Raw genomic sequence first — 27,995 nt, forward strand, 5'->3', positions numbered from 1 at the left:
AGTCAGGAACACTCCCGGCCGCTTTGGACTAAGGCCTTTTGAAATAATGTTTGGGGTCCCGGCCCCGCTCCAATCAGCTCATCTTCATACATTCCCCGAATGTACAACTAATAAGTTTCTGCTTGAAAGGTTACGAGCCTTGGAAGCCGTGCAGAAAGAGGTGTGGGCCTCCATTAAGGAAGCCTATCGGCCAGGGGACCTCTCAGTACCTCACCAGTTCCAGGTGGGAGACCCTGTCTACGTGAGAAGACACTGGACGGGAAACCTCGAGCCACGGTGGAAGGGACCTTTTATTGTCCTCCTGACTACTGCCACAGCCGTGAAAGTAGATGGTGTCTCTTCCTGGATACATGCTTCACATCTGAAGAAGGCACCCCCACCGGACCCGGACTGGCGAGTAGCTCGGACTGATAACCCCCTTAAACTCTGTCTATATAGAAAGAACCATGTTGCTAGCGATTCTGATGTTTCTGCCACTTCCAACCCTCCAGAACCCCAACCCCCATCAGCCCTATAGGCAGACATGGATCCTGACAGATGGACAGACTGGTAAAACCCTTAATGAAACTGCACACACTGCCCCTCTAAACACGTGGTGGCCAGATTTGTATTTTGACCTCAGGGAGCTTTTTGGGCTTATGCAAGGGAGGGAACACAATTACCATACCCTACAAAAACGGGCACTCGTTAACGCTGCTCAAGGACGAGCACAAGGGTTCTGGGCCTGCCCTGGCAATCTAAGAAATAACTGGAAAACCTGTGGGGGCTTAGAAAGTGTTTACTGCAAAAGCTGGAGTTGTGTAACCTCTAATGATGGGCCTCGGAAGTGGGCAGTCGGGAATCGAGACTTAAATTCACTTTCAGAGACCCTGACAACAGGGTACCCCAAGTGTGCGTGCAATTTAACCAAGAACAGGCCAAAAATGAAAAGTCCTGGGTGACTGGAATAACTTGGGGTTTTCAGCTTGATATGGGCCGTTTCGCCTGGGTCGGCCCTTACCCAAGTGGACTCTTAACTATCAGACTTAAAGTTGAGACCCTTCCAGCCGTCCCAGTAGGACCGAATATTGTTTTACAAGATCAACCATGCCTTCCAACTCCAGCCCCGAAGCAAACCCTAATTCAACCAGTAGACCCTGTCATTACTCCTGCTGTCCCCGTCCTCACTCTTGATTCAGTAACCCCCTTTTCTAGCACCGGGCAACGCCTCCTTAACCTCGTTAAGGGGGCTTTCCGAGTTCTGAACACCACCAATCCTAAAACTACTGAATCTTGTTGGTTGTGCTTCTCTTCTGGGCCGCCTTATTATGAAGGATTAGGATTGTTGGGCAGTTTTAACAGGACAACCCGTCACGAGATCTGTAGCTGGGGGAGCCATAGGAAACTAACCCTGACCGAAGTAACTGGAAGAGGAAGATGTTTAGGTACAGTTCCCCCCTCCCATAAAGCTTTGTGTAATGAAACCATAGCTGTAACCTCCTCAGGTGAACATGAGTATCTAGTCCCTCCTCCCGAGGGATGGTGGGCTTGCAACACTGGAGTGACCCCATGTGTCTCTACTTCTGCCTTCAACTCTTCCCGTGATTTCTGTATCATGGTCCAGCTGGTGCCCAGGTTGATGTATCATGATGATCTCTCATTCGTAGCTGAATTTGAACCTAGGCGTAGATATAGAAGAGAGCCGGTCTCGCTGACCTTAGCTGTATTGTTAGGGATAGGTGTCGCAGCCGGAGTGGGAATGGGGGCAGCTGCTATTGTCCAAGGGAACCAACATTATGAAGGGCTAAGGACAGCTATTGATGAGGACCTAAGGATCATAGAGCAATCCATTACAAAACTGGAAGAATCTCTGACTTCCCTCTCTGAGGTAGTCTTGCAGAATAGACGAGGGCTGGATCTGTTGTTCCTAAAAGAAGGAGGACTGTGTGCAGCTTTAAAACAAGAATGCTACTTTTATGCAGACCATTCCGGAATAGTAAGAGATTCAATGTCAAAGCTTAGGGAAAGGCTAGACCAGAGAAAGAGAGAACGAGAAGCCAGCCAAGGGCTGTTTGAATCTTGGTTCACTAGGTCCCCGTGGTTTACAACCCTGATATCCACTCTGGCTGGGCCCCTACTCATCCTTGTGTTGCTCCTCACTTTAGGACCCTGCATACTAAATCGGCTGATAACTTTTGTTAGAGAAAGAGTGAGTGCTGTTCATGTGCTGATGTTGAGGCAACAATATCATTCACTCACCCCACAAGAAGACACAAACATTTCATGATTGGAATGCCCCTAAAGAGAAGTGGGGAAATGTAGGATCTGAAAAATCAAAAGTTAGCATAAGTGCATAAGTACAGCCATCTCAAAGGGTTAAACACCACCCTCTAGCCTAGGAGAAGGAAAATAATTAGAATCTTGAAAAACAAATTAGTCAGCCAGTGTTAAATGTAGTGACCTTCAGTTAGCTAACCTCAAATCAGTTAATCATGAACACCAGGTGGTGGGCAGCTGCAGCCTTCAGACTGCTAACCTTGGTCGGATAGTCATGCATACCAAGCTTATCTTGCTAAAACACTGTGTAAGAAAATACTGTCTTTTTGAAAATGCTATGCTATAAAAACCTCTGGCTTTGACTGTTCGGGGTCCTCGTTGAGACCCGCTGCGTCGGGCTAACTTGGACCCCAGCTAGCTGTTTCCTGAATAAATTCCTCTTGCTTGTTGCATCAAGAGACATCTTTCGTGAGTGATTTGGGGCGGCGTCCTCCTCTGGGAGAATCCAACAGTTTCAGTTTGGCCCATTCTAGTGTCCCTGACCTCTCCATCCTGTCCCTACACGCGATTTCCCGGGAGTCTTACCAGATCAGTGATCTTCACAGCCTGCCCGTTCTGCTTTTCACTGGTCTCCCGAGCGGAGCTTCCCCGCTCTGGATTTCAAATGTCACCGTCCTGAGTTTCAATGGTCCCTGCTCTGAGTTTAAGCAGTCCCTGTTCGGGCGCCACTTGTTGGTCCTCTCCCTGCCTCTAAGCGCAGATAAGGGAGGAGGTGCGATAAGTTGTGGAAGACCTGAAAGGACCAGCCAGGGGGCTCAAGGCGTAACAGCTCAGGAGCCATGCTGAGAAGGCATTTCTCGTATTTATTGAATAAATGAACTTACACTGAACTCAAACATCCTTATCCGGCCTTGAGTCTGGCCCAAGGGCATGACGCTTCTCAAGGATACCGAACTGTGTGAAGATGGCTCCGAGCCGTGAGAACTGCTTTGTTTCTCATCACTCAGTCCTTGATTACACGAGAGTGTGTGGTAAAAACAATCAAGTCATGTGTGCTTATACATTTGATTTCTACCTTACTTGAATTGTATTAACCCCATCAATCCCACAAGGAATCTGCACTCAAAACAGATCACTTTGCCCTTTAGAATCCAGCCCCATCCCTGAGGCAATGCATGAGGTGCAAACACAAGCTACATGGAGTGGGGAGCCGCTAGGCCTGTGGCTGCCTTTGTTATCAAAGCGGGCCTAGGCACACAGCTACATGGAAAGGCAGGAGCCCCCAGCCTCTGCAAGTGTGGCAGGAGCCCCTGGCTTCTGCAAGCTGAGGGGTGATCCAGGGGCCTGACTCCAGCAAATGGACCCTTTACTCAGGACCCAAGCACCAGACAGCTGAGTTGGTACCATTTCTAGGTTTCAAAAGCTGAAAGTTCACAGACAGTTACATGAAAGACAAATTTTATTAAGCAGTGAAGAGTATCCACTCTCACCCTGCTAGCCCCTACTCCTGGGGACTCCCCGAGCCTTGAAGGTCCCCTGGCCAGGCAGGCTGTGCAGTACTGTCTCCCCCTCTTCTCACAGGGTCTGTGCTAAGGCTGCTCCACATCAGACTGGCCTGCACATGCCAAACAGTTGATGGAGCCTGGTGGAAAGTCAGCAGGGTCCTGGGGAGCCTGTAGGTCTAGAGGTTCCTGGGCTCCTGCCTCAGGACCTGGCACCTGTTGGGAAAAAGGGGGACAGCGTGGAGTTTTCTGCTAGAGTTCCTGGGCTTGTTTTGGGGTGGTGGGAGGACCCCTTCAGTTCAAGTCAGCAAGCTGTGGAGAAGCACCTGTTTGGAACACAAGTCTGTGAGGAGTTGGTAGAAGGTAGAACTGGGGACAACGGGCTTCCTTCCTGCTGCTGCCTCCCAATAGCATCTTGACTTAAAGAGCAACAGAAGCAGCCTTAGCTCACCCAAGGTGGTCTTAACGCCTAAGTCTACTGGGTCCCACATCTGGCCCTCCCCAGCCCAGCTTCTCTGCCAGCTGTGGCCAGCCAAGGCCTCCGCAGGTCTCTTCCCCACCTGCCCTTGGACCGTGCCGCCTTCACTCTGCTCTGGTCAGGTAAACTCCACGTGGGCCTGACTGGCAACTAGCTGGCCTGCCTGAACAAGTGACAGGAGAGGTGTCGACCCAGTCTGGGATGTACAGGGGGAAGAGGGACACACACAAAGATGTTGTGACAAAGAGCAGACTGCAGGGGACTTTTCTGTTTGGGAAGGAGGGATCCCTTGGGTTGAGTTTTGTATGATTTCAACAAGTGGGACTCAAGGGCGAGAAGGCAGAGTGTGCAGAAGGGATAGGGCTGGGCTACAGACAGAAAGCTGGAGGCGTCTAGGGACCTGGGCCAGGAGGACCCAGGGCTGGTGAGGGTGCACCAGGGCAGGGTGTGGGGAGCCTCAGCAGTCCTGTGGACAGGGAAGGTCACCCGCAGAGGACTGCCCTCAGCTGTGTGCTACATTCTCTTGACTCACTCCTGGGCCCAGGGCCCAGGCCAGGGCAAGCAACTTGGGAGAAGACGGGGGGAAGGGTCTCGCCACAGGCTGTCTGTGTCTGAGCCACACGGCCCACTGACTGCCTGACCTCTTCATATGGGCAGTCCCTCTCATGGATCATCTCTCTGGTGGACTTGTGGCCAGCAGGTCAAGGTGTATGTGTAAAAATAATCACACCTTTAGCCACTTAAAGTGTAAAAACTCCTTCTTTTGGCCTTAGCCTTCACTTTGTCTAATGTGCTGACCAGATCCCAGTGGAGTGGGAGAAGGAAGCTGAGACTCAGGACTTCCCCATAAGCACCCTGGGCCAAAAGACTGGGCTTGGGTGGATGACGCTGAGGGATTTCCCAATCTGCATGCTAAGCCCCTAGCTGGGAGGCTTCCTTGGGCAGCTTTCTATTTTCATGTAGACATCCCTGTGCCACCAGTGCATTCCTGGCCAAGCACTGTGCATTCAGAGGCAGGGGGCCAGCTGCCACAGAGCCAGATGAATGGAAGCATGCTGCTTTGGATGAGGGGGGTTTTGGTGCCTTGTGGGCATATTAGCCACAGTCTCAGGCACGGTGTCAGTCGTGAGGGCAGTGACCTCGGCCTGTATCAGCATTCCATGCACTTCCTACCTCTGTCTCTCATCTTCCTGGCCAGAGCACTGTCGCTCAGCTGCTGACATGGGCTGCGTCTGCATAACTGCAGTGCAGTCATCATAGAGGGGCAGGTGCTGCCACTGCTGCGGCTGCTGAATCTGCTGCTTCTGCATCTGTTGCAGCTGCTGCAGCGAGTATTGTTCCTGCTTCTGCCAGAGGAAGAGAGACAAAAGGGCTTTCAGTGTCTGTGAGAGCTTCCCAGAAACTCAGTAAACGCTCCCACCCCCTTCTCCCAAAGCCAACACCACAGTCAGCCTGCCTCTCTGGGCCTAGTGGTCTGGATGAGTGTCCACCTGTTTGGCTGGGCACTGGTCCCAGCCACGTCCTGGCTGTGAGACACTGTTATCCAGCATGTGTGAGCAGGGACATGTCCATGTGTGTCCAGGTCTAGTTAGATGGGATTTTTTTTATCTCAGGCAAATGAATTTCAGCAAACTGACCAGCCAATACTGCCTCAGGAGAACCAGGGGAGCCCAGATGTTTATGAAAATGAAGTCCCCTTTCAGCTACAAAGTGAAAACAGGCCTCCATACCCCGATGGAGTCATCACAAGGCTCCTCGGGCTCCATAGGGAATGTGAAAGAGTAGAATGAATGTGAACGACTCACACACTCAGGCTCCTTGAGGTCTGGGGACATCCTCTTCATCTCCTCAGTGCGTCGTTTCTTGGGCGCTGGCTCCAAAGACTTAGGCTCAGGCCTGTCACCGTGACAGGTGGCGGCTGGCGGCATCTGTAAGGATACAAGACAACAGAGGTCTTATCCAGGGACCGAATGTTTCCTTAGACCACAAGACATGCTGGGCATGGAGCAAGACAGTCTCCAGGCAAGCCCAAAGGAAGCCTTGGCTACACGGAGCCACATCTGACATGGCCGGAGCCTGGCTGGGCCCCCCTCAGCTCCAGCAGCCAAGAGAAAAAGGAGGAGAGCCCTTAGTCCATGCTGAACATCACTGCGGATGTCCCACGCTCCCCTGGGACATCAGCTGTCACTTCTAACAGGTCCTACAGACCAACTCCTCAAAGATTATCAAGGTCCCTTTCTCCTCTCCCTCCTGCCACTTACAAGGAACTGGTTGCCCCTTACCTGAAACTTGGATTCCTGCATTGCCTGAAGCTGCCTGTTTATCATTTCCAGTGCATCCTGATGTTTTTTTATGTCAGCCTGCAGCATCCTAGTCTTTTCATCTAGCTGTTTCCTGAACTTCCTCATCAGTTTCAGTTCCCGTCTTCTGATGTACGATGTAATTGATGGTGGTGGTTGTAATATCTGTGGGGAGAAATCGCTTATGGTTCATATATAGGGACACTGGGCTCACCAAATCCTACCATATTGTTTCACACAGAGAAAGCAAACAATGGCCCTCCACTGCTGATTTCATTAATTACTAGAAAGTTTGAAGAAATGATTAGAGAATCCAAAAATTCTACATCAGAAGTGGCTCATGGGGATCATTTAGTCTGATTTTCCCCCTAAACATAAAGCTGCAGCATTGGCCCAGAGATGTGAAGCAACCTGCCCAAAGTCCTTACTGGAAGAGTCAGAGGACTGCAGGTCAGGTCATCACTGAAGCTTGTGGAACACCTCCCCCTGGCTGCCCGTTAGCAATGCAGAGTGCAGAAGAAGGCACAGGCATTCTCTCTATCATCCCAGAGCACTTCACAGGCAGTCACAGACCTGACCGTAACGCTGCCTTCTAAAGTAGACGCTGCCCACACGGTCACAGTGCTTGGAGGCATGCTCTCCTCTGGGCCCTGGAAATCTCGTTTTAACCTGAGTAACAGCCTCAGGTCTGGAAACAAACAAATGTATAAGTCTGTAGAAGGAAGGAGTGTTGGGAGACAAAGTGATGCTTCAGGTAGGCTGGAGCAGAGGCGATGAGAGAGACCACACATGGGAGAGAAGTGGGAAAGACCTGTGTGCAGACCATCCACATTCAGGTTTCTCTTCATCAGCCACCTTGTGCTGCTGTGGCGAGGAGTAGTCTAAAACACAGGCCTGATCGGGGAAGCGACATGCTCACAGCCATGGCAGACAACATGCCTGCTGATAGCGGTATGGAAGATGAACTAATGGGAGAGAGTGGGCCTGGAGCCAGACAGAAGCTGGTCAGGAGGCTGTGGAGGTGACTCAAGGTAGAGATAACAGGGGCCTGCAACAGACCATAGACAGGAGGCATGGGAAGGAAGGGATGTATTGGAGAGGAATTAAGACAGTGGGTAGGACTTCTCAACTGATTGGCTGAGGGGGATGGGAAAGAGGTAGGTTTCTTGGAAAATAAGTGTCTGTCAAACAAGAAACAACTCTTGTTTGCCTTGATCTGTGCCATACACTGTGTACATAAACAAGAGGAGAGAGCCCAACATTAACCTGACGAGACAAAGGTGCACATACGAGCAATGGTTAGAGAACAAAACCAACACTCTCTATCCTACCACACTATGAGCCTTCAACCCCTTTACAGTTAATGGAAGCACATAGAAGAGTTGTGAAAAGAGAGAGAAAACATCCAAGCTGCTTCTTGTAAATGTATTGCTAGCAGTGCAAACATGCCAGCAAGGTAGGCAGACCATTTCAAGATGGAGACACTGAGACTCAGGGATGCCTCAAGGCCACCCTGCTGGGGCTGGACTCAAACATGGCCTCCTGGCCTGCGGGTCTGCTCATCGGGAACGGATGCCCTTGCCATTAGGAATGGAGTAACTAGTCTTACACTTGGTAGTTAATGCATACAATTCCACAGAACAGACCAACATCAACTCATTATCTTGGCTGCCAATCCACATAGTAATAATCCCCTCTACTAAAAAAGATGATTGTCCAGATCTGTGATTATGTACACAAATGTCAAGGGTAGAGGAGCAGCAGAGTAGTTAATCTGTTTTGATTTGGTCTCGGACCGAATACTGGTGCTGACATTTGAAGATTGTGTGTATCTAATATTCTGAAAGGCATGGTTCTAACCTAATAAGAGTTCCACTGGGAAAACCTAGCTTGTGGTGGAGAGGTGTAGATATGGGTAGTCAGGAAAGCCAGCATCCCTTGAGACAGTCAGCATTCCCTCAGAAGTGATGGGAGCATGGCCCTTAAAAATACCATCTTAGTAGTTAAGCTTCCTATCTGGCTCAAACCGTCTCTCAAGCACAAAGTGCCTGCGTATTTCACATTAAGTGGAACAGGGATCTGGTCTTTCCCAGAGAACCTCCAACCTCCCTGTTTGCGAGGACCCACTGGATCATCAGTGGCATCTGAAAACCCAGTACAACAGAAATGGTGATACAGGTCAAAAGAGATGAAAAGAGCACTTTCTGCAAAGTGAAATTGGGCAAAAGAGTGGAGACTCGGGGATTTGCAGGGTTAGTGGTCCATTCAAATGTGTGGGGCAAGACTCCTAGAAGTACCTGAACACTGCTGCTAACAGCCATGCTGGAGGGTGAAAAGGCCTCCTGCTCCACCTGGTCCTCCTGCTCCGCCTGGTCCTCCTCCTCCACCTGGTCCCCCTCCTCCTGCACCTGGTCCTCCTGCTCCACCTGGTCCTCCTCCTCCTGCTCCACCTGGTCCTCCTGCTCCGCCTGGTCCCCCTCCTCCTGCACCTGGTCCTCCTGCTCCACCTGATCCTCCTGCTCCGCCTGGTCCCCCTCCTCCTGCACCTGGTCCTCCTGCTCCACCTGGTCCTCCTCCTCCTGCTCCACCTGGTCCTCCTGCTCCACCTGGTCCTCCTCCTCCTGCTCCACCTGGTCCTCCTCCTCCACCTGATCCTCTCCTCCTGCACCTGATCCTCCTGCTCCACCTTGTCCTCCTGCTCCGCCTGGTCCTCCTCCTCCACCTGGTCCTCCTCCTCCTGCACCTGGTCCTCCTGCTCCACCTGGTCCTCCTCCGCCTGGTCCTCTTGCTCCACCTGGTCCTCCTCCTCTGCCTGGTCCTCCTCCTCCTCCTCCATCTCCTCGTCCACCTGCGGCACCTCCTCCATCTCATCCATCTGGTCCAGGTCTTCCACCTGCCCCAGCTCATCTTCAAATTCAAGGCTGTACAAAGGTGATACATCTGAGGAAGAAAGCAACATGGAATTCATGACCAAAAAGTAAAAATACCAACATTGTTGAAGAGATTGCACAAATTTCTTTTTAATTTCTTTTATAAGTCATAAAACAAGAGAGTCCAGTTTAATTCCATGTTAAGGCTTAATGTGCCAGGAACCAGGAATAATTCAGAACATTACTTAGAAATCTGTTCATATTTGAAGAAAAAAGAGGGAGTGCTTGACTTTACCTCCATCCACTCAAGCACAAGAGGGTACACCAATCCATTCATATTAAGTGTCTTTTCATTTTAAAATTCTTTTGGCTCTGCTTCTGGAAGTTTGGTTCCTACCAACTGATAAAATCAAAGTAAACCTAGTCATGAATCACTTCTAAAAAGCCAGGTTCCTCAGAATGTGGGGATCTCAGGAGTCTTGAAGTGCCCTTGGAGGTGTTGTATCTTGACTCTCCTTCAGCAGCCCCAAAAAGCAAAGTGGGGAGCATGAGTTGAATAATGCAAATGGTTGAGTCATTTTGGAAGAGGTTGGCAGCTTTTTCACACATACTTCCCAAAGGACCCTGTAGTCCCAACTCCCAAGAATGTATCCAAGTGCATAAAAAATTTATATTAACACCAAGAAAAAACCCTGTGCAAAGGTTTATAATAGCTTTTTTTGTAATCACAAAATACTTGGAAACAACCTAGATGTCCTTCTGTAGATGAGTGGACCACAACTGTGGCACATTTATGTATGCAATACTACTCAGGAAGAAGAAAGGAACCACTTATCGATGTAATATGGATATATATCTCACATGCATTTTATTTATCTAGGCTTGAGAAACAGCCTAGACCAAAAAGGCTAGATACTGTATGGTTCCATGTACATGACATTCTGGAAAAAGAAAACCAGAGGTGGACTGCAGATCAATGGCTGCCAGAGGATGGGGACAGAGCTTGAGTCCAGAGAAGCAGCACAAAGGGATTTGGGGGATGATAGAAGTGTTCTGTCTGCTACTGGGGTGGTGAATACAGGACTCTGCTTTAGCCAAATCCACAGAACTGTGCACCCCCCAAGAGTGAATTTTACTGGGTGCACATTTAAAACTAAATTGCTTTTATGCATTTCAGAAATCACAATGAGTTCATGGACTTTGTCCCCCTCCCACCAAAATCAGTTGTTTTGAAAGGATGTTTTTAAGCAAAGCTTTGAGATTGACAGCAGTAATGAAAAGGTTGTTAAATACAGATTTGAAAAATAGAGGTATTTGTCTGATTTCACTTATATGTGGGATCTAAAAACGAAGACAGAGGTACAAAACAGAAATACACTCTTAAGACACAGAGAACAGGCTGGAGATTGCCATGGGGGAAGGGTGAATTAGGGGAAGGGGATCAAAAGGCACAAATATCCAATCACAAAATAAATAAGTCATGGGGATAAGAGTGCAGCATAGGAAATATAGCCAATAATACTGTAATAACTTTGTGGGGTGACAGCTGGTAACTACACTGATTGTGGTGAGCACTTCATAATATAGATAGCTGTCAAATCACGACGTTGCTCACCAGAAGCCAACATAACACTGTACCTCAAATATATGTCAGTTGTTTGAAAAATGACATAAATAAATAATAGGGGCACCACCTCTGTATATGGAGATTCTGCAACACAAAGTTTCAGTGAGAACATCAGCTAATTCAAAGACATGCTATCCACTAGGAGTCTATCACTGTGATTAAGTTTTCATTGCTCTCAAATCACATTCAAAACTAGATCAAAGGTGAAGAAATGTAGAACTCGCTCTAGTGACCTCACACCATTATAAACAGAACATGATCTTCATTTCAGAGACTGTGACTCCCGAGGAAGTCACTAGTTCTCTTCTGAGAGTCCCTATCCCAATGCCCAAATGTACCAACCTGGTGATGCACATGCGCTTTCCAAGGCCCACGTGCTGGACTCGTAAGAGGAATCAGACTCTGTCCCAGTTAGAGACCGAACAGATGCTGGGGATCCATATGGCTCGGCCATTATAGTATCAGTTTGATCCTGGGAATTTCCAAAAGAGGAGAAGATGACACATCAATTTAGAGACAAAGAGATATATAAACAACAGGAAATACAGGCAGAACACAAACTTTGACACATTTTACATTACAATTTCTAACATAGCTTCAAATCAACTGGAATGTTTAACACAAAGCCATCGTGAAACATGTCCTTGAAAAATATTGCTGGAAGATGATAACAAGCACCCATTATGGGTATCACATGCTATACATGCATGAAACCAAGAAGAGAGACACAGTGTAGATGTGTTAAAAGCAAAAGCAGGAGAAAAATGTGTGCCCATCAAAGGCCATGGCAAAAGAAAGTGTGCTTTCAGAGGTGTTGGTATGTAGTCAACCTGCTGGTCAGTGAGATGGGAAGGCTGTGGGAGACAGGCACTCTCAGTGGCTGGGCCATTTGTCCAGAGTCCAGCACCTGCAGCTGAGGCTTAGGGCAAGGAAGGGCCAGCTGGGGCCTGCTTGATGACCACTCCAGGTTTCGAATGCAGATGAAAATTCAAAGTATTATTAGCAAACACACTGTAGTAGCAGAGAGCTGGGAATGGCGCTGGAGAGCTTCTAGGGCACCCTCCCCGTTTGATAGCATCATAGAGCAAGTTAGGAGCAGAGTGAAAGAGAAATCCAGTGGCTTCAAACCCAGCGCCCTTTTCCCCAGCAAAGTCAAACCATTTGCTGCTTCAAACCATTTGTATTACATTCCTATTCAGTGACCCACCTCCATTTCCTTACTAGCTGGATGCTGGATGCTTTTGTATCTTTCAATATAGTGTTGTCTAGAGGAACAACTGACAACTCCAAACAGGCCAGTGTGGGCTTTGTGCGGCTTTCTTCATGTTTCCCTTGCTTACTGTTGGCTGAGATCCTTGGGTCTTGGGGTTTATAGCAAATGTGGAAAATTTCTGGTCATTATTACTTCAAATTTGTTTTCTGTACATCCCTGTATCCTACTCTCATAGTAGCATCATTCCACTGCAGGAATTCAGGCAATATACTGATAAAGTAGGTTCCTTTGAGCATTATTACATCCGTATGAGGTAGCCTCAGAGAGGTTATCAACAGTCCCATTTTACAGATGAGAAAACTGAGGGTCCCCATGGTAAACAACTTGTCCCAGATCACATAATTGGTACGTGGCAGAATCAGGAATCAAACCTTATCTTCTGACATCTATGCCATCTTTCCTCTCTTCCGCACTGCCACCACTGCAGTGACCCAGCCTAGCAGCTGTGTTACATGAATGCACGAGTGGCAAGTAGTGTGAAAGACCGCCATTGGCCAGGCTTCTAGGATGCTCTTTCTGTTCTTTTCCACCTGTTTTCTTGCAGCTCAATCTTATTTCCCAACTAGAGTTTCCAGTCATTGGGGTAAAACCCAGGTCTCCTACTTCTGTGAATGTGTATCCTTATAGGAGTCTCTCTAGTAACGTCTGCTGAGTGGATAAATGCATGATACATTCAATGGCTTAGAAAAAGGATGGGGACAATGTAGGCTAGTTAGGGACTGGATTCTGCCCACGATGAGATGCTGCCGTCTCATGCGTGTACTCACACAGCCTATTGCAGCAGGCAGGTCAGTAAACTTTCATTCTGAAATGTACTCACAAGTCAAAAAGACCTTGAAATGATGGCATAGAGTTTCTCTTAATTCTTTTTGAAGGTTCTACTGGGACCATCCCAAGCATGGCAGTTACTGACGCCCAAGAGAAATGGCTAAAAAATGGCAAATGTGGGACACCACCCACATGCTCTGTCCATATGGATACTTACTGAAATCAGGACCTTTGTGTGTTGGCAGCACACACTAACTAAATAATCAACATTAGTGGGGTAAAGGGCCATGATTTTAGTCTCTGGCTCTCTATGTACATACATCTGATGCTGCAGGAATAGGTTCAAAATACAGGGATTCCATTCCGGAACTTCTTGGGCCTTGATTGCATCTATAAATAGGTGAAAAGAGAGATGGTAAGCATATCTCACTTGGCATTTGAATCTAAATTCCATATAATACAGTAAAAAGGTTCAAATAAGAAAAATATTTGTTTTATTTTTCTTAATACACAGCACCATTATCTTTGAGGTGTCGCTTTTCCTGCAGAGAAAGTTGCTCTGCAGGATATCTATGACAATGTAAATCATCCGGCCCATCATTAAAATGAAATTTGCTGCAGGCCTCAATGCCTTGACAGTGGAGAGTAGTTGGGAGAATAAAGCAACAGAGATCAGCCAAGATCCAGCCTATGTTAAAAGAAGAAACTTAGTCCTGTGTCTTTGCTGAGTATTAAAGCACCAATGGCTAGTGTTGACTGTGTAGACAGGAGATCGACTGTAAACTTGGCCCTGGTTTTCTTTTTCATTCTGCAAATCAGCCCCATTAGAGGCAAGGTGGACATATGGCTAATTCTATACTTGTATACTGGGAATCCAAAAGCAGGTTAATTGAATAAGACATGTGACAATCTGAGCATATGATAACCCAGTGATTAACCAAATGAATAAGTAAATAATGAATGAACATATTAGGCAGAGAGGAGACAAGATGAGAGGGAGGGGAAAAGGAAGAGAGGAGAGGGAGAGAGAGAGAGAATCATGCTGCAGCAAACGGGGCAAGATGTCAACAGCTGTGGGCACAGACAAAGGCTCGTCTAGATGGTAGTTGCTGCCAATATCCAAATCAAAAGATAAAAAGTTAAAAAACAGATGAATGAAGCTAAAGCAAAAGACTATCCCGGGATACAGAGTAAAGCCAAAAGCATTAAGGCAAAAGAGAGATGGAGCCTGTCCCATTTCTTGGGATCCTAACACACAGCCTGATGTCCTCGTTGCAGGCTGACAAATGAAAACATTACATTGCTAACTGTCTGATTAGAACAAGGAGCTGCTGGCATAGTTACCCAGAACTACTTTCCATAGACTAGGCTAATGCCCAGATACTTCAGCCCAGATTTTTGTAAACTCTGGTATTAGACTTCTTTTCATTAGTGTCTAAACCTTTTTTTTAGTACAAACCCTTATTTAGAGCTTTTCATAAAATATTAACAATGAAATTGCTTTTATCAATTGTAAACCTACTAAAACAATCAAATAACTTTATACCTTTAGATCATCAAAATAATTTGCCATGTAGCTGAAGGTGGAATATGGGTCGACTAGAGGTCATATAAACACAATGCAATATAAAACTCAGAATCCTGAGACTGCTATCTCTTCTTCTAGCTTCTCTTTTTAATGCCTTCCCTCTTCAAGGACCAGGCCCTTCATCTGCATTGGAGTGGTAATTTCTTACAGTGTTAGAAAGGTTATTACTTTAAGCCTAAATTCTATGAAGATCAGTGGCATAGACGTACTAGGTGGTTCATTTTTGCATCGAGAGTATTTTTCATCCAGTTAAACTCTGCTTAAAAATAAAATGCAAGTCTCCTCACTGTCTGAACTCTATCTGAATATTTGCTGTAATGATCTGCTTACTCACACAATCATTACACATCCTGGCAAGTCTGTTCTGTATTGCATGCAAGAACATGCTTAAGTTGTGTGCTTCTAGGAAAAGGGTGTGGTTTGCTGCTGTTGTATCTCAGACATCCCCCTGATAAAATAGTGTCTTGAGGTCATGCTGCTTAAACACATTGTTTTATAGCCGTCCTCTTCCCTGCATTATTTAGTAAAAGATCTTCTGATAAAGTAAGAAAGTAATAAAGGAAATGGGCACGCCTAGGAGGCCTAAATAGGCACACACATGACAAAATCAGTTGGAAGTGACGCCAAAGCACATTCAGAGAATTGAATGGCTGTTAGTCTTCAGCTTGGCCATGCACGTGTCCCCAAGTCCTATGATCCCCGTACAAATACAATGCTGAACACTTGCAAGAAGTTTAAGATTCTGAAAAACAACAACAACAAAAAAATCATGCTGTTGCGAGTGTGACCATGGTACTGTGGAATGAGAAGACCGGTGACATTCACCCCACAATCACAAATACTGTCTCATGTTAGCAAGAGCTGTGGGACACCAAGCAAAGGAAATGCAAAGAGACTGCCACTGGGAGTTCTGCTTTTCATCCCACTGCTCTGTGTGCGGCTTCAGCCAACGGTTCCCAGCCAAATACTTGTGAACTGTCCTGCCAGGAAGGGATGGTTCTCCCCCGTTCCTTAGATCCAGACTCAGACTCAGATGAACCTCAGCCATTGCCTGTCTAACTCACTTCTTTACCACTTCTTCCTTCCTTACCTCCTCCCACTACCAAATCCTAACAGCACCCACAGCCTCCAGCTCCCTCCTCTCACCACCAGACCTCACACAGGCATGCCTTCAACCGTAAGGAACCTCTCAAAACCTTCCTGTGTTTATGTGATTTTGCTAAGCATTATTTGCATGCAGTGCACATCTTTAATGCATTCTTTTGCTTTTGATTGACGTGTACATGTACACTGTGATTCAGAAGGAAAATGTAGTCCATTCTCAGTACTCTACACTGTGCAAGGTCTAGTATTATGACTTCCTACATACAAACTCTTTATCTCCAGTAAAGAGTTCACCAAGTATTAGAGAACTAGATAGTACTTCAAATAATTTCTGTTTTGCAGAAAACCTTGGTGCATTGTTAAATAGCAGTATAAAGGGGTTTTAGTGGTATTTGGCAAATTAGCATTTTCCTGTGGGTTAGGAATGCATTTTTACTTTTCCCACTCAAAATAATGGAACACTAGCTTCCATTCTCTAAACATATAACAAATTTTGGAGAACAGACTAGATTCACAAAAAGAGGGACACCTGTAGCACACAGTCACCACAGTGCACACTTGTTCTTCCGCTATTGAAAAGTGTTTCAAGACAATGAAGTAATCAAGGACTATTTTTAAATATACTGTCTTAATTTGAAAGTCATTAAATGTGCATGTCAGTTAAGTTTGCTCTATTTATTGCATTTTTAAAACAAAAAACCAATCACTTCTACTTATTTTCAGTTGAAAAAATTCAAATTATACTAGTATTTTACTAGTATATTAGTAGTGTTCCTGGGAAAGGGAATTGAAACCCGTAAGTTGCTGTTCTAAATCCAATTGTTTTTCATTTTGAAGGAGAAAAGTTTGCGTAGGTTATTTCTTGTGTTGTAACTCTGTTTAGTAACCATACATACCTACATCACTGCTACCCTCTCACCTGCTGTCCATAGATAGATGTTCTCCTCTGGCTCTTTTATCGGCAGAACATCTTCACTGGCTTCTTTTACAGTGAAAAGTTCCTGAAGAAAAACTGGCATTTTAGATACTTAAAAAGTACACATTTGCATAGCACGTAATAAATTTGGAAGCAATCTCATATCCAATGTCACAACTACTCTGCATATAAATGTATGAAAGATACTCAATTGTATAGACATGAAAACTGAGGATTACAGAGATACAAGAATTTGGTCCAAGACAGCTGGTAGATCCAGTACCAAGGCAGACCCTTTCCAAAGCCGAACTCCGAGCTCACTGCCCTTGTCACCGTGTACCCAGCCACTGGGAGAGATCTTCCCCAAAGCCCTCTGTTCTTACAAGGTTTATTCTACATAATGACCACTAATATGGAACAAATATCCTAGAAACCCAGAGAAAAACTGGAGTAGATCACAAATAGAGATCTTCGTGCCACAGGGAGGATTAGGGTCGGGGAGGGTGGTGTGCTAATGAGATTTTTTTTTTAGGGTTACAAGCCATTTTATTTATTTATTATATTTTAATTTTGTTCATTAAGGAGATAAATTCCTAATGCTAAAGCTTTTGTTTTAAGCAAATTTATTTGGGAAAAAATCTTTATGGCATTTAATTAAAGGTTTTTTTTCCTGCCAACTCTTAGCACTGGAAATTTATATTACATGTATGACTAAATATATTCACGTATATGTATCTGAGCATGCATATAATGCAAATTCAGTGCCAGTTAAAAAAAATATTCTTCCAGCTCCTTTTATTAGAGGAAGACTGCACTTTGCAAAATAAGAAAATTGGCACAGTCCAGAGAAAGGTTAGTGAAAAATTAGTAATGGGACCCAGTGTAGTCATTTGAAAGAAGCTGAATTGTCATAAAGTCTTACACATGGAACAATGGTAGCAGGTCTTCATTTTTGTCTTTATCCTTTGGTCTGTTCCTCAAAAAGGGCGGTCTTCTTAGTGCAACCATGCTGCTTTTCTTGGTCCCCAAGTTTGGCCATCTTCTAAAGATTTTGAACCTACTGAAGAACTGTCTTGACTATCTTGATGGGGGAGTTGATGAAATCCTTCACTGGAGTCTGAGTGGGTAGGTGTTAATGTTAGAGATTTCTGACATTCCGGAGTAATATCTTTCTTAGACTTTATCAATTTCCTCATTTTCAGAGTAATCCAGTTGCCTATCCTTCTAGGAGGAGATGGGTCATAAAATTTGTATTGATCCATTATTTTTTTTTCTAATTTCTCCATTTGTCTTAATTCATTTAACTTATCAATGTACTGTCTTTGTTCAACATGAAAAAGATCCTTGCTTTCCATATTTTGTTCCAATAGTTTTCTGTTCTGTAGCATTAACGTCTGAATTTGATCTAGCAGATGTCGATTTTCTTCTAAATTTCCTTTAAGTTGGCTTAGCAACTCACACTGGTTATTTAGCTTGGTGGATGTGATGTCCAACTGTTGGTACTGCTCCTTTAATTGGGAAAATTCAGCTTCTAATCTTTTTTGTTCCAGTTTGGAATTACTTAGAAGACTTTCTAAATTTTTATGGTCAGTTTGTAAAGCTTCCGTCTCTTTGAAAAGCTGATTATATGTAAGGGTCAACCTATCATTTTCACCACAAAGTTTCTTGTATTCTGTGGCTACAGTCTCATGGGTTTTGTTTTCAAGCAGCATTTTTTCCTGTTCTACTTTCAGTGTTTTTTCCAAATCTTCCAACTGTCCTTTCTGTTTTAGCAACTGATTGTAATGGACTTCAAGTTCTTTATGTTCTACTTCAAGATTTTTGTGGGCACACTTTAGAGTTCCATGTTTAGTGAGGAGAGGCTCAGACTCTGAAGCCTGCCGTGCATGAAGAAGTTCCAGCTATTCCTGATCTTTGATCAGATAATTGTAGAGAGATTTCAGGTCTTCTCGCTCTTTAAGTACAGATTCACTTCCATTTTCTAAGGAAGATTGTTGGATTAGGAGTTGTGCATTCTGGTTCATAAGTGTGGTTGTTCGGGAATTAAGGGTGGCATTTTCAACATTTCTTTCTACTTCAATTACTCGACTTTGGACTTTGAGCAGCTCTCTAGTTGTTTCTTGATCTTCTTGCTCCCATTTGTTATCTTCGCCAGAGGTTGGAGGAGAGGTCTGCACCATCCTTGCCTCATCTTGTCTCTGTTTGAGAGCTTCATAATTCTTTTTCACTGTTTTAAGTTCTTGGCGCAACTGCTGGTTATAATTTGTGGATTCTTCTAATCTAGCTTCTAAAGCAGCAATTTTTTCTTCTTTCATTTCAAGGGACTTCTTCAGAGTGGATTCTAGTTTTGATTCCAGAAGTTTGTACCTGTCATCAGTACTTTGCTCATCATGTAAGTCTCTCTTTATTCAACCCTATTTACTCAAGCTCATGAGTTAATTTTTCAAGATCATTATTGATTTGTTGAGTCTTCAATTTTTCATTCATCAAATCCTCTCGTAATGTAACCAAAGTTTTTATTTCAATAGATGCTCTTTTCATGAGCTCCTTATTCTCTTTCTCTAATTCTTTCAGACGAATGCAGGATTCTTTATAAACACCGATCTCTTTAAAGAGGGTTTTGTTTCCTTTTTCCAAATTTCAAATTTTCACATTATTTTCTTCTAATGTAGTATCTTTTATTTCTGCTTGTTGTCAGTCTCTTATTTTCCTTCTCCAATTGTTTCTTATCCTTTTCTAGTTGAGAAGTCTCTTGCTCTAATGACTTATTTTCTTTTTCTAATTGTTCCAGTCTTTTGCTAGATACTTTTAACTCTTCTGGGTTTTTCTGCAGTATTTGATTTTCCATCTCTAAGTCTTGAAATTCATTCTCTAATTGCTAAATTTTCTTATTGCTGTTTTCTAGAGCTTTCTGTAGCCTTTGATTTTCGGTATCTAAAACCTGGTAGCTAACTTCTAAGCATTCTGTTTTCTTGAAAGTTGCTTTCATGTGCTCTAAACCCTTCTTAAGTTCTTTTCCACTTTCCAGTTCTTTATTTTCTAATTGTAGCTGAGCCATTTTCATGCTTGCACACTTCAAAGATTCCACATTCCTTCGCAGTTCTAAGTTTTCCTTGTCTAGTTGGGAATTCTCTTTTTCTAGGGATTCTAACTGTAAAGTAAGGTTTTGAAATCTATCCAGTGTTTTTTTTAATTTCCTATTTTCTCTTTCTAGCTCTGAATTTTCTTGTTCCAAGGCCTCAATTTTTTCACAAATAATTTTTAAATTGGTTATCTTTTTCTGTAACAATTCATTTTCTTTTTCAAGATGATGCAACTCATTTTCAAGTTTCTCTGCTCATTCTCCTTTTTCTTTATAATATTCCAATTCTTTTCTAATTTGTCTTTTTTCAAATTCAATCTTGCTTAGCTTGCTACTTGTTTCTTTGATAGATTCATGGAGAATTTTATTTTCCTTTTCAATGTCTTTCACCCTTGTTTCAGCACTTATCTGGCAGCGCTGCCTTAAGGAAGACACAGTTTCATTCAGATGTTCATTTTCCTGTTCTAATATTTTTATCTTTCTCTCTGAATTTTCTCTGTTTCAATTGTTTTCTCAAGTTGAGCTTTCTTCTTCTTTAGATTCTTGCTTAAATTCTGACACTTCTGAAGACTTTGCTTTTCTTGAATAATCTCATTTTCAAGAATTTCAAACTTTTTATTTACTCTTTGATTTTTTTTCTCAACTTTCAGGATTTTGGAAGTGTTACCTTCTGCGGAATCCATACTACTCCGAAGTTCTTCTACAGTTTTTGTCAAACTCTGGTTTTCCATTTCTAATTTCAATAACCTACTTGATGTCAATTCATTCACCTCATGGCCCATAGATTTTTGTGGTGCTTCAGCAAGTTCACTAGTTCTGGATATTTGTTCCAGCTCCAAGCCAAGATGTAATGATTCATCCATACTCTGTTTTTGTGCCATTTCCAAAGTCATATTTTCTTCCATTAATTCTTCTATCTTTTTTCTATCCATATTACGTTCCATTTCCATATCATGCATGAAAGGAAGGAGTGACACACAGCAGCAATTCACCGGAGAATTCCGCTTTATTAGGGAAAGGTGCAGAGTTATATAGGAAGGGGCATGAGCTGATTGAGGTGTCACTTCTACGGGGCTGGTGGCTATTGGCTAGGTGCTGGGAGTGGGAGTGGGGAGAGAGGTGATCGGTCTTCAGGTGGCGCCGTTGGGAACCAAGGACCCAGAAGAGAAGCCAGAAGTTCGCCATCTTACTGGTGGGGGCCCTTCATTCCCCCCTTTATGGGGTTGTGGACGTTGCTTTCTCTCTGCTTCCTGCTGAATGGGGGCGGAGAAGGGAGTGAGGGCTACTGGGAGGAAAGGGTTGATAGGACTCCCCACAGTAAGGACGAGTAGGTTTGGACTTCTTCAGGTTGGAAATCAATGAAGGTTCCCTATAACCATAGGTCGAGGACATGTTGATTCCAATAGTGCCAAGAGGATACGGGTGCCAGAAGCCAGGCATCTGCGGCCATTGTTTCCAGGAACAGTTTCCAGCAGAGAGAGGGGTCCTTCTCAGTGTGTGGTGAGGAGGTTATGTGAGGGTGAGGGATATTCTGTGGCCAGAAGCTGATAGTTCCTGAGTAAAAGCTGGTTGAAAGTTTGATTAGAGATTTTTCTGACTTGGGATTTGATGAACTTTATTATACAGGGTAAGAAGAGACAGGTGAGAAGAATGATTATTATGGGGCCTGCAATGGGCCAGAGCCAGATAAGGAGGGGGTTTGTTAGTATTGAAGAGAATGGGTTGGAATTGGAAGCAGAGTGGAGGCTGGAGGCAAGGTCGGTGAGTTTGGTAATGTCAGTTTCTACAATGCCAGATTCATTGATGTAATAGCAGCACTCTTCTTGAAGGAAGACGCAGGTGCCGCCCTTCTCGGCTGTAAGCAGATCTAGGGCCCGCCGGTTTTGAATGGTGACCTTAGCTAGTGAAGTGACCTGTCTTTGGAGAGAGGCCAGGGAATCGGCAGTGGATGTCAGGGCCCCCTCAAGTTTGGCGTTGAGATCTCTAATTGCCCATAGAGAGTGACCCAAGGCTCCCCCTGAAAATACTGCCCCAATGGCTGAGGTGGCTAGGGAAATACCGACCATAATGGGAAGGAAAGCAGCCCTTCTTGTGCACAAGTGCAAAGGAGGTTGAAGCTCAAGGAATTCCGCCCTGCTGTAAAGTGTAAGCTGTGGGATTAGGGTGACGAGAATGCAGGGTGTGCTGGAGTTGGGAGGCAGTGAGTTAAAAAGACTGCCATTACACCAAAAGAAGTGTCCCAGCTGCGTAAAAGTCTTAGAGCCGGAGGTAGGAGTGTGGATAGAGAGACACTGAAGTGCGCTGGAGCGGGGAGGGATTGGGCCTACACAGTGGTGGATGGTGAGATTGTTTGCGTATTCTGGTTCCCATAGGGATATGTCTGCCAGGGGGCGGAGGGGTTGTCCTTCTGCGTGAAAGGAGTAATTGGAAATATTAAGGGGCATGGCACCTAGAAGTGGATGCTGTAGTGATGCGCACAAGAAACAATTGGTGGTGTTAAGGGTGTAGTTGAGAAAGATGGTGGTGTTCTGAATAAGCTGTAACCAAGAGTAGTAGGAATTGGAAGAGGGGTGGGGGTGAGAAGATGAAGAGGCACCGTCAAGAGTTTGGATAATGACTTTTTTGGAATGTTCGATATCGGATGCAACTTGAGAGATCTGGGAATGAGAGGGAACATACTCTCGAGAGATATGAAGGGTACTGTGGTGGGTCGAGGACCCCCCATAGTAAACTGAGGCTGTGAATCCGGTGGCCCATCGAGAGTCCCAGGGATCTGGGATTGATAAGGAGAATGAGCCGTTGGGATATTTCATGAAACGGTTGGAGGAGTAATACTGTGGGTACTGGGAGTTACCCATGTAGTGAATGGCGCAAGACCAGTAGGGACATCCCCCGTAGGTGTCTTGCCATCGCCTGCAATAGGCTTGTCATTGGTCATAGAGGAAGCAGAGGTAGGGAGAATAAAGGCAGCTGCTAGTGAACACTTCGGTGGAGGGAGGAAAGTGGAGGTATAAAGGCCCGGAGCCGCCTTTCAGAGGGCAGTCTGGTGTAGCAATGAGGGCAGTAACTTTTATTTGATGCTGTGTGTAAGTCTGTCTGACTTTGAACCGCCATACAAAGGAGCCTGGGGTGGCGGGGAAGACAATAGGAATGAGGAAAAAAAGCGAGAGAGCAGTAAAGGAGGAAAAAATCATGATTCGGGTATGGATGGCAAAGGGGGTGAATGGGAGATGCGGAGTTTCAAGGGATCAGAGGGATGAGGTGTGGTAGAGTAGACAGCGTCTTGGGCTGTATCCAAAGGACTCTGGATTGTGACTGATGGGTCTTGGGTGTCCAGAGAAGGTGGGTCCTGGGTGTTTGGTTTCAAACTGGAGATATGAATCCAAGGGGTGACAGAGTTATCAGGCAGTGAGAGCTTGGCGGCCGAGGGGGTGCAGAGAATAACTGGGTGTGGACCTTCCCATTTTGGGGTGAGAGAGGGCCGATCCTCTGGCGGCTTATAAAACACTAGTTGGCCGGGCTTTAAGACAGGAGGATTTTGGGAGGTGGATGGATCAGGAAGGAGCCAATCCTGATATTTCCACAATTCAGTGTGGGGGAGAGAGAGTAGCGGAAGGGCCACATTGGGAGGAATTGGTCCTTTGTGGGAAGGGAGCCCCGGGGGTAGAATCGGGCGGCTGTACATGATCTCAAAGGGCTACAAGAAGGAAGGTTTCTTTGGGAGAGCCCGAATGCGGAGTAGAGCTAAGGGAAGTAAGCGAACCCAGTCAAGGTGTAGTTCTAGAGATAGTTTGGTCAGGATGTCCTTTAGAGTCCTATTGGTTCTTTCTACTTTTCCTGAAGTCTGTGGTCGATAAGGACAATGTAAATGCCAGGGGAGCGAGAGCAACTTGGAGAGGTTCTGGATAATTTGGGCAGTGAACTCAGGGCCATTATCTGATTGGAGGGAAGTGGGCATCCCGAACCTAGGAAAGATCTGGGTGAGGAGGATAGAGGCAACCACAGACGCTCATTTGTTAGTGGTGGGGAAAGCTTCGACCCATCCTGAAAATGTATCTACTAACACGAGTAGGTATCTGGTACGCCATACAGGGGTCATGTTAGTGAAATCTATTTGCCAATCTGCGGCGGGGACATTACTCCTTGCTTGATGAGCTGGGAAGGGTCGGGCCTTAAGTGGGGGGGGGTGTATTAGGGTTAGTGCGTTGGCAGATGGTGCACCTGCGGGTGATTTGGTTAAGTAGGGTTTTGTCTTCAGGAGAGAGAGAAAAAAAGGATTGTAAAAAATGGATCAAGGATTGGGGGCTGGGATGGAACAGATCCTGTAAGAAGCGGAAGAGAGACTCTTTGTCCTGGGAACAGAGGGTGTCTTGTGATAAGGCTAAAACCGCAAGGGCAGACGGATTGTTGTCTGGTGTGTCCTCTGATAGGGCAACTGACCGGGCTACTTTGTCGGCTTTGTTGTTACCTCTTGCAATGGGGGAGTCATCCTTTTGATGTGATTTGCAGTTGACTATGCCTAGTCGGTGTGGGAGTTGTGAAACCTCTAGAAGTTTAGTAATTAAGGCTGAATTAGTGATGGAATTTCCTTTTGTGGTGAGGAGGCCTCGTTCTTTCCATACTGCTGCGTGAGATAAGAGAATGTGGAATACGTATTTGGAGTCAGTGTACAGTGTGAGAGACATGTCCCGGGCCAGAGTGCAAGCTCTGGGGGCTGCAATGTGTTCGGCCTGTTGATTGGTTGTACCGGGGGGTAGGGCTCGTGCCTCGATGACGTCTTCAAGGGAGACTACTGCATATCCTGCGTAGTGGGTGCCCTCATGTTTAAAGGAGGACCCATCAGTAAACCAGATGAGGTCGGAGTGTGAGAGGGCTCCTTCGGAGATCGTGGAGTGGCACGGAAGGAAGTTGTGAAGGGCTTCCAGGCAATCATGCGAGGGAGTATGAGGAGAGTAGGGCAGAGGAAGAAGAGTGGCCAGATTCAGGGGCTGACAGGGGAGGAAAGAAATGTCTGGATTTTGGAGGAAAGAGGACAGTAAGGTCAGGAGTCTGGAGGGAGGGAGAGTCTGTAAACTTTTGTAGGTTAAGAGATCTTTTAGGTGATGTGGGGACAGAATGGTAAGGGGCGCCCCGAATGTTAGTTTATGAGCTTCTTTCTGCAAGAGCTGCCCAGCAGCTAATGCCCGTAGGCAGGGGGCCCATCCCCGAACTGTGGGGTCCGATTTCTTGGAGAGATAAGCTACTGGGGCAAAGGATGGGCCATAATATTGGCCTAGGACTCCTAGTACTTGACTGGACCTTTCATGGATGTATAATGAGAAGGGCTTCGACAAATCAGGAAGATGGAGAGCTAGGGCTTCCACAAGGGCTTAACGGAGCTTAATGAAAGAGTGTCCGGGTGAGGATGATAATGGTTCTTCAGGGGGGCCCTTGCTGAGGTCGTATAGGGGTCTTGCCAACAGGGAGAAGTTAGGGATCCACACTCTAAAATACCCAGCCAGGCCTAGAAAGGAAAGGATTTCTGTCTTGGTTTTGGGAACGGGCAGGTCAGAGAGGAGTCGTTTTCTGTCTAAGGTAATGGATTTTCTTTGTTGAGACAGAAGGAATCTGAGGTAAGTGACAGAAGGGGAAGAGATTTGAGCTTTGAAGGGGGATACCCGGTAACCTCTGGAAGCTAGAAGGTTAAGTAGGGAGGCAGTGTCAAGTTGAGACTGTTCCCACGAGGGACTGCAGAGTAGAAGATCGTCTATGTATTTTAATAAGGTGGACTCGGAGTGATCATGATGAAACTGTTTGAGGTCTTGAGCTAGGACCTGTCCAAAAATATGGGGACTATCTCGGAAGCCTTGTGGCAAAACTGTCCAAGTGAGTTGTTCAGAATGTCTTGTGTATGGCTCCGTCCAGGTGAAGGCGAAAAAATCTTGGGAGGAGTGGTCCAGAGGGATAGAAAAAAATGCGTCCTTGAGATGTAGGACTGAGAAGTGGGATCCCAAGGCAGGGATCTGCAATAAAAGGGTGTATGGATTTGGAACTAAGGGATGGATAGGGACAACGGCCATGTTGATGAGGCGAAGGTCTTGAACAAGGCGGAAAGTTCTGTTGGTTTTTTTAACAGCTAATATGGGGGTATTAAACAGGGAGTGTGTGGGTCTGAGGTAATTTTTGTTTAAGAGATCTTGAATGATGGGTTGGAGGCCTATGAGGGCTGAAGTGGTTAGGGGGTATTGGGCCTGATAGATATACTGAGAGGGGTCACATAATTTGGTAGAGGTAGGAGGACATAGAGTCACGGAGGGGCTTGTAATGTCCCAAACTTTGGGATTTACAGAGTGTAAGAGGGCAGAACCAGAGCTTTCATTGGGTAGAAGGGGGTCATCGGCTATGAGGGCCATCAGAAAGGGAGTACTGGGGGCTGTGCGAGTGGATATAGTTATGGAAACATGGAGGAAAGAAAAGATGTCCCGTCCTAGTAAAGGAATAGGACACTGGGGCATAACCAGGAAGGAGTGGGAGAAAGGTATGGGATTGTCTTGGATTGTGCATAAAGGGGGGGGGGGACTAATGGGAAAATCTGTTTACCTCCTACCGCGACTATAGGAGTAATGGCTGGCGTGGTAGGGCCCCGGTATTCTCGCAAGACTGAGAAGGTGGCTCCTTTATCTAGGAGGAAGGAGATGGGGTGACCATCTACTATTAAAGTAACCCTGGGCTCCTGTTTGGTGGTAGAAATGGTTGGGCAAGAAACCCCCAGGCCCCGTCAATCTTCTTCTGCCAGCCCCACTACGGCAGGCTTTGGATGGGGGTTGTTCGTCCAGCCTCCCATTTGGGTGGTTGGGCAATCAGACCCCCAGTGGCCCTTTTTGTGGCATCTGGGGCATGGGGTGGTAGGAGATCTGGGGGAGGGGCACACCCTTGACCAATGTCCTTTTCCATACTTGAAACAAGCTCCTTGGGGGGGGCTTATTTGTAGAGAGGCGCCCAGGTTGTGGTTTTATCAGCTGGGCCAACATTTGGAAATTGGCCTGATCAGCCTTTTGTTTACAGCGTTCTTTCTCCTCCTCCCAGTTATGGAAGACTTTGAAGGCCACTGTTAGGATCTCAGTCTGTGGGGTAGTGGGGCCCTGTTCTAACTGTTTGATTTTAGCTTTAATGTCAGGGTAGCTTTGAGCTAGGAAGTATGTCATAAGGACATGTCTTCTGTGAGGCGTTTCTGGGTCTAGGCTAGTATACTGTAATAGGGCTTGAGTGAGTCTGTCTAAGAACTCAGAGGGAGTTTCCTCCCTCCTTTGAATTATGTCTTGGAGCTTTTGAAAATTGACAACTTTACAAGCCGCCTTTTTCAGACCTGCTATTAAGCAGGAGGCGAAAATACCTCGAGAGCGGAGACCCACGGCAGTGTTATAATCCCAGTGTGGGTCTTGTGTGGGGACAGTGGTGGGGCCAGGGGGATTGGTGGGGTCAGTCCTGTGGGTTTCGGTAGTGTGCGTTTGGGCGAAAACCCAAACTCGTCTATGCTCTTTAGGGAGGAGGGTATTGGCCAGGAGCATGAAAATGTCATGATGTGTGAGGCTGTAAGACTGGAGGGTCCATTGAAACTCCCTGATGTATGTCATGGGATCAGTGGAAAAGGAACCTAGGCATTTCTCAAGTTGAGCTAAATCTCCTAAGGAGAAAGGGACGTGAACGTGAACCATGCATTTGGACTCTGATACCTCCCGGAGGGGGGTGATTATTTTGGGAGGCCCTTGGGACTGAGTCTGAGGGGGATTGAAGGGTTCTGGCTCAGTCTGTGGGGGGAAAACAGGTGATGGGGGCAAAGACGCGATAATTTTGGGAGGCCCTCGGGCCCGAGTCTGAGGGGGCAAAGACGGAGGAGGCTCCTGGGACTTAGGGGGGCTGAAAGGCTCAGGCTTGATCTGCGGGGGGGTGGCGAGGGGGAGGAAGGCAGAGGGGGTGAGGTGGCGGAGGAGATGGTGGTGGAGGAAGGAGAGGAGGGGGAAGGGAGTGGACGGGAGGCTTCTGCGGGGGAGGAGGTGGAGGCGGTGATGACGGCAGAAGAGGGCGGAGGGGTTTTAGGAGGGGGAGGGGCTGAAGGGGGAAGCCTGTATGGCGGAGGCTCATCGGCTGAGTCAAAGGTAATCGAAGAGGGACTGGGAGTGTGTGGAGGGGAGGGAGACGGCTTGAAGGCTAGGAGAATTTGGGGCGGGGAACAGGTGGTGCAGAGGGTGGGA

At 46.1% G+C, this 27,995-nt stretch overlaps 1 protein-coding gene and 1 pseudogene across 2 annotated transcripts; both read right to left on the bottom strand.

Annotated features, from left to right (window-relative positions):
* Positions 1-2,834: 2,834 nt before the first annotated feature.
* Positions 2,835-19,290, bottom strand: LOC140845534 (uncharacterized). Of its 2 annotated transcripts, XM_073219933.1 has the most exons (3): positions 11,376-19,289; positions 9,298-9,476; positions 2,835-6,701 (listed from the first exon to the last, which is right to left on the bottom strand). In XM_073219933.1, the coding sequence occupies exons 1-3, from the start codon at positions 11,485-11,487 to the stop codon at positions 6,462-6,464; spliced, it is 531 nt and encodes a 176-aa protein (XP_073076034.1). In that variant the 5' UTR covers positions 11,488-19,289; the 3' UTR covers positions 2,835-6,461. The 2 variants fall into 2 exon arrangements, with proteins under 2 accessions (XP_073076034.1, XP_073076033.1); XM_073219932.1 differs by having other exon boundaries at positions 2,835-9,476; positions 11,376-19,290.
* Positions 19,291-19,387: 97 nt separating this feature from the next.
* Positions 19,388-23,891, bottom strand: LOC140845535 (girdin pseudogene; annotated as a pseudogene).
* Between the last annotated feature and the right edge of the window lie 4,104 nt (positions 23,892-27,995).

Source organism: Manis javanica, chromosome 13 (genome assembly GCF_040802235.1).
Source record: "Manis javanica isolate MJ-LG chromosome 13, MJ_LKY, whole genome shotgun sequence".
Lineage (NCBI taxonomy): Eukaryota > Metazoa > Chordata > Mammalia > Pholidota > Manidae > Manis > Manis javanica.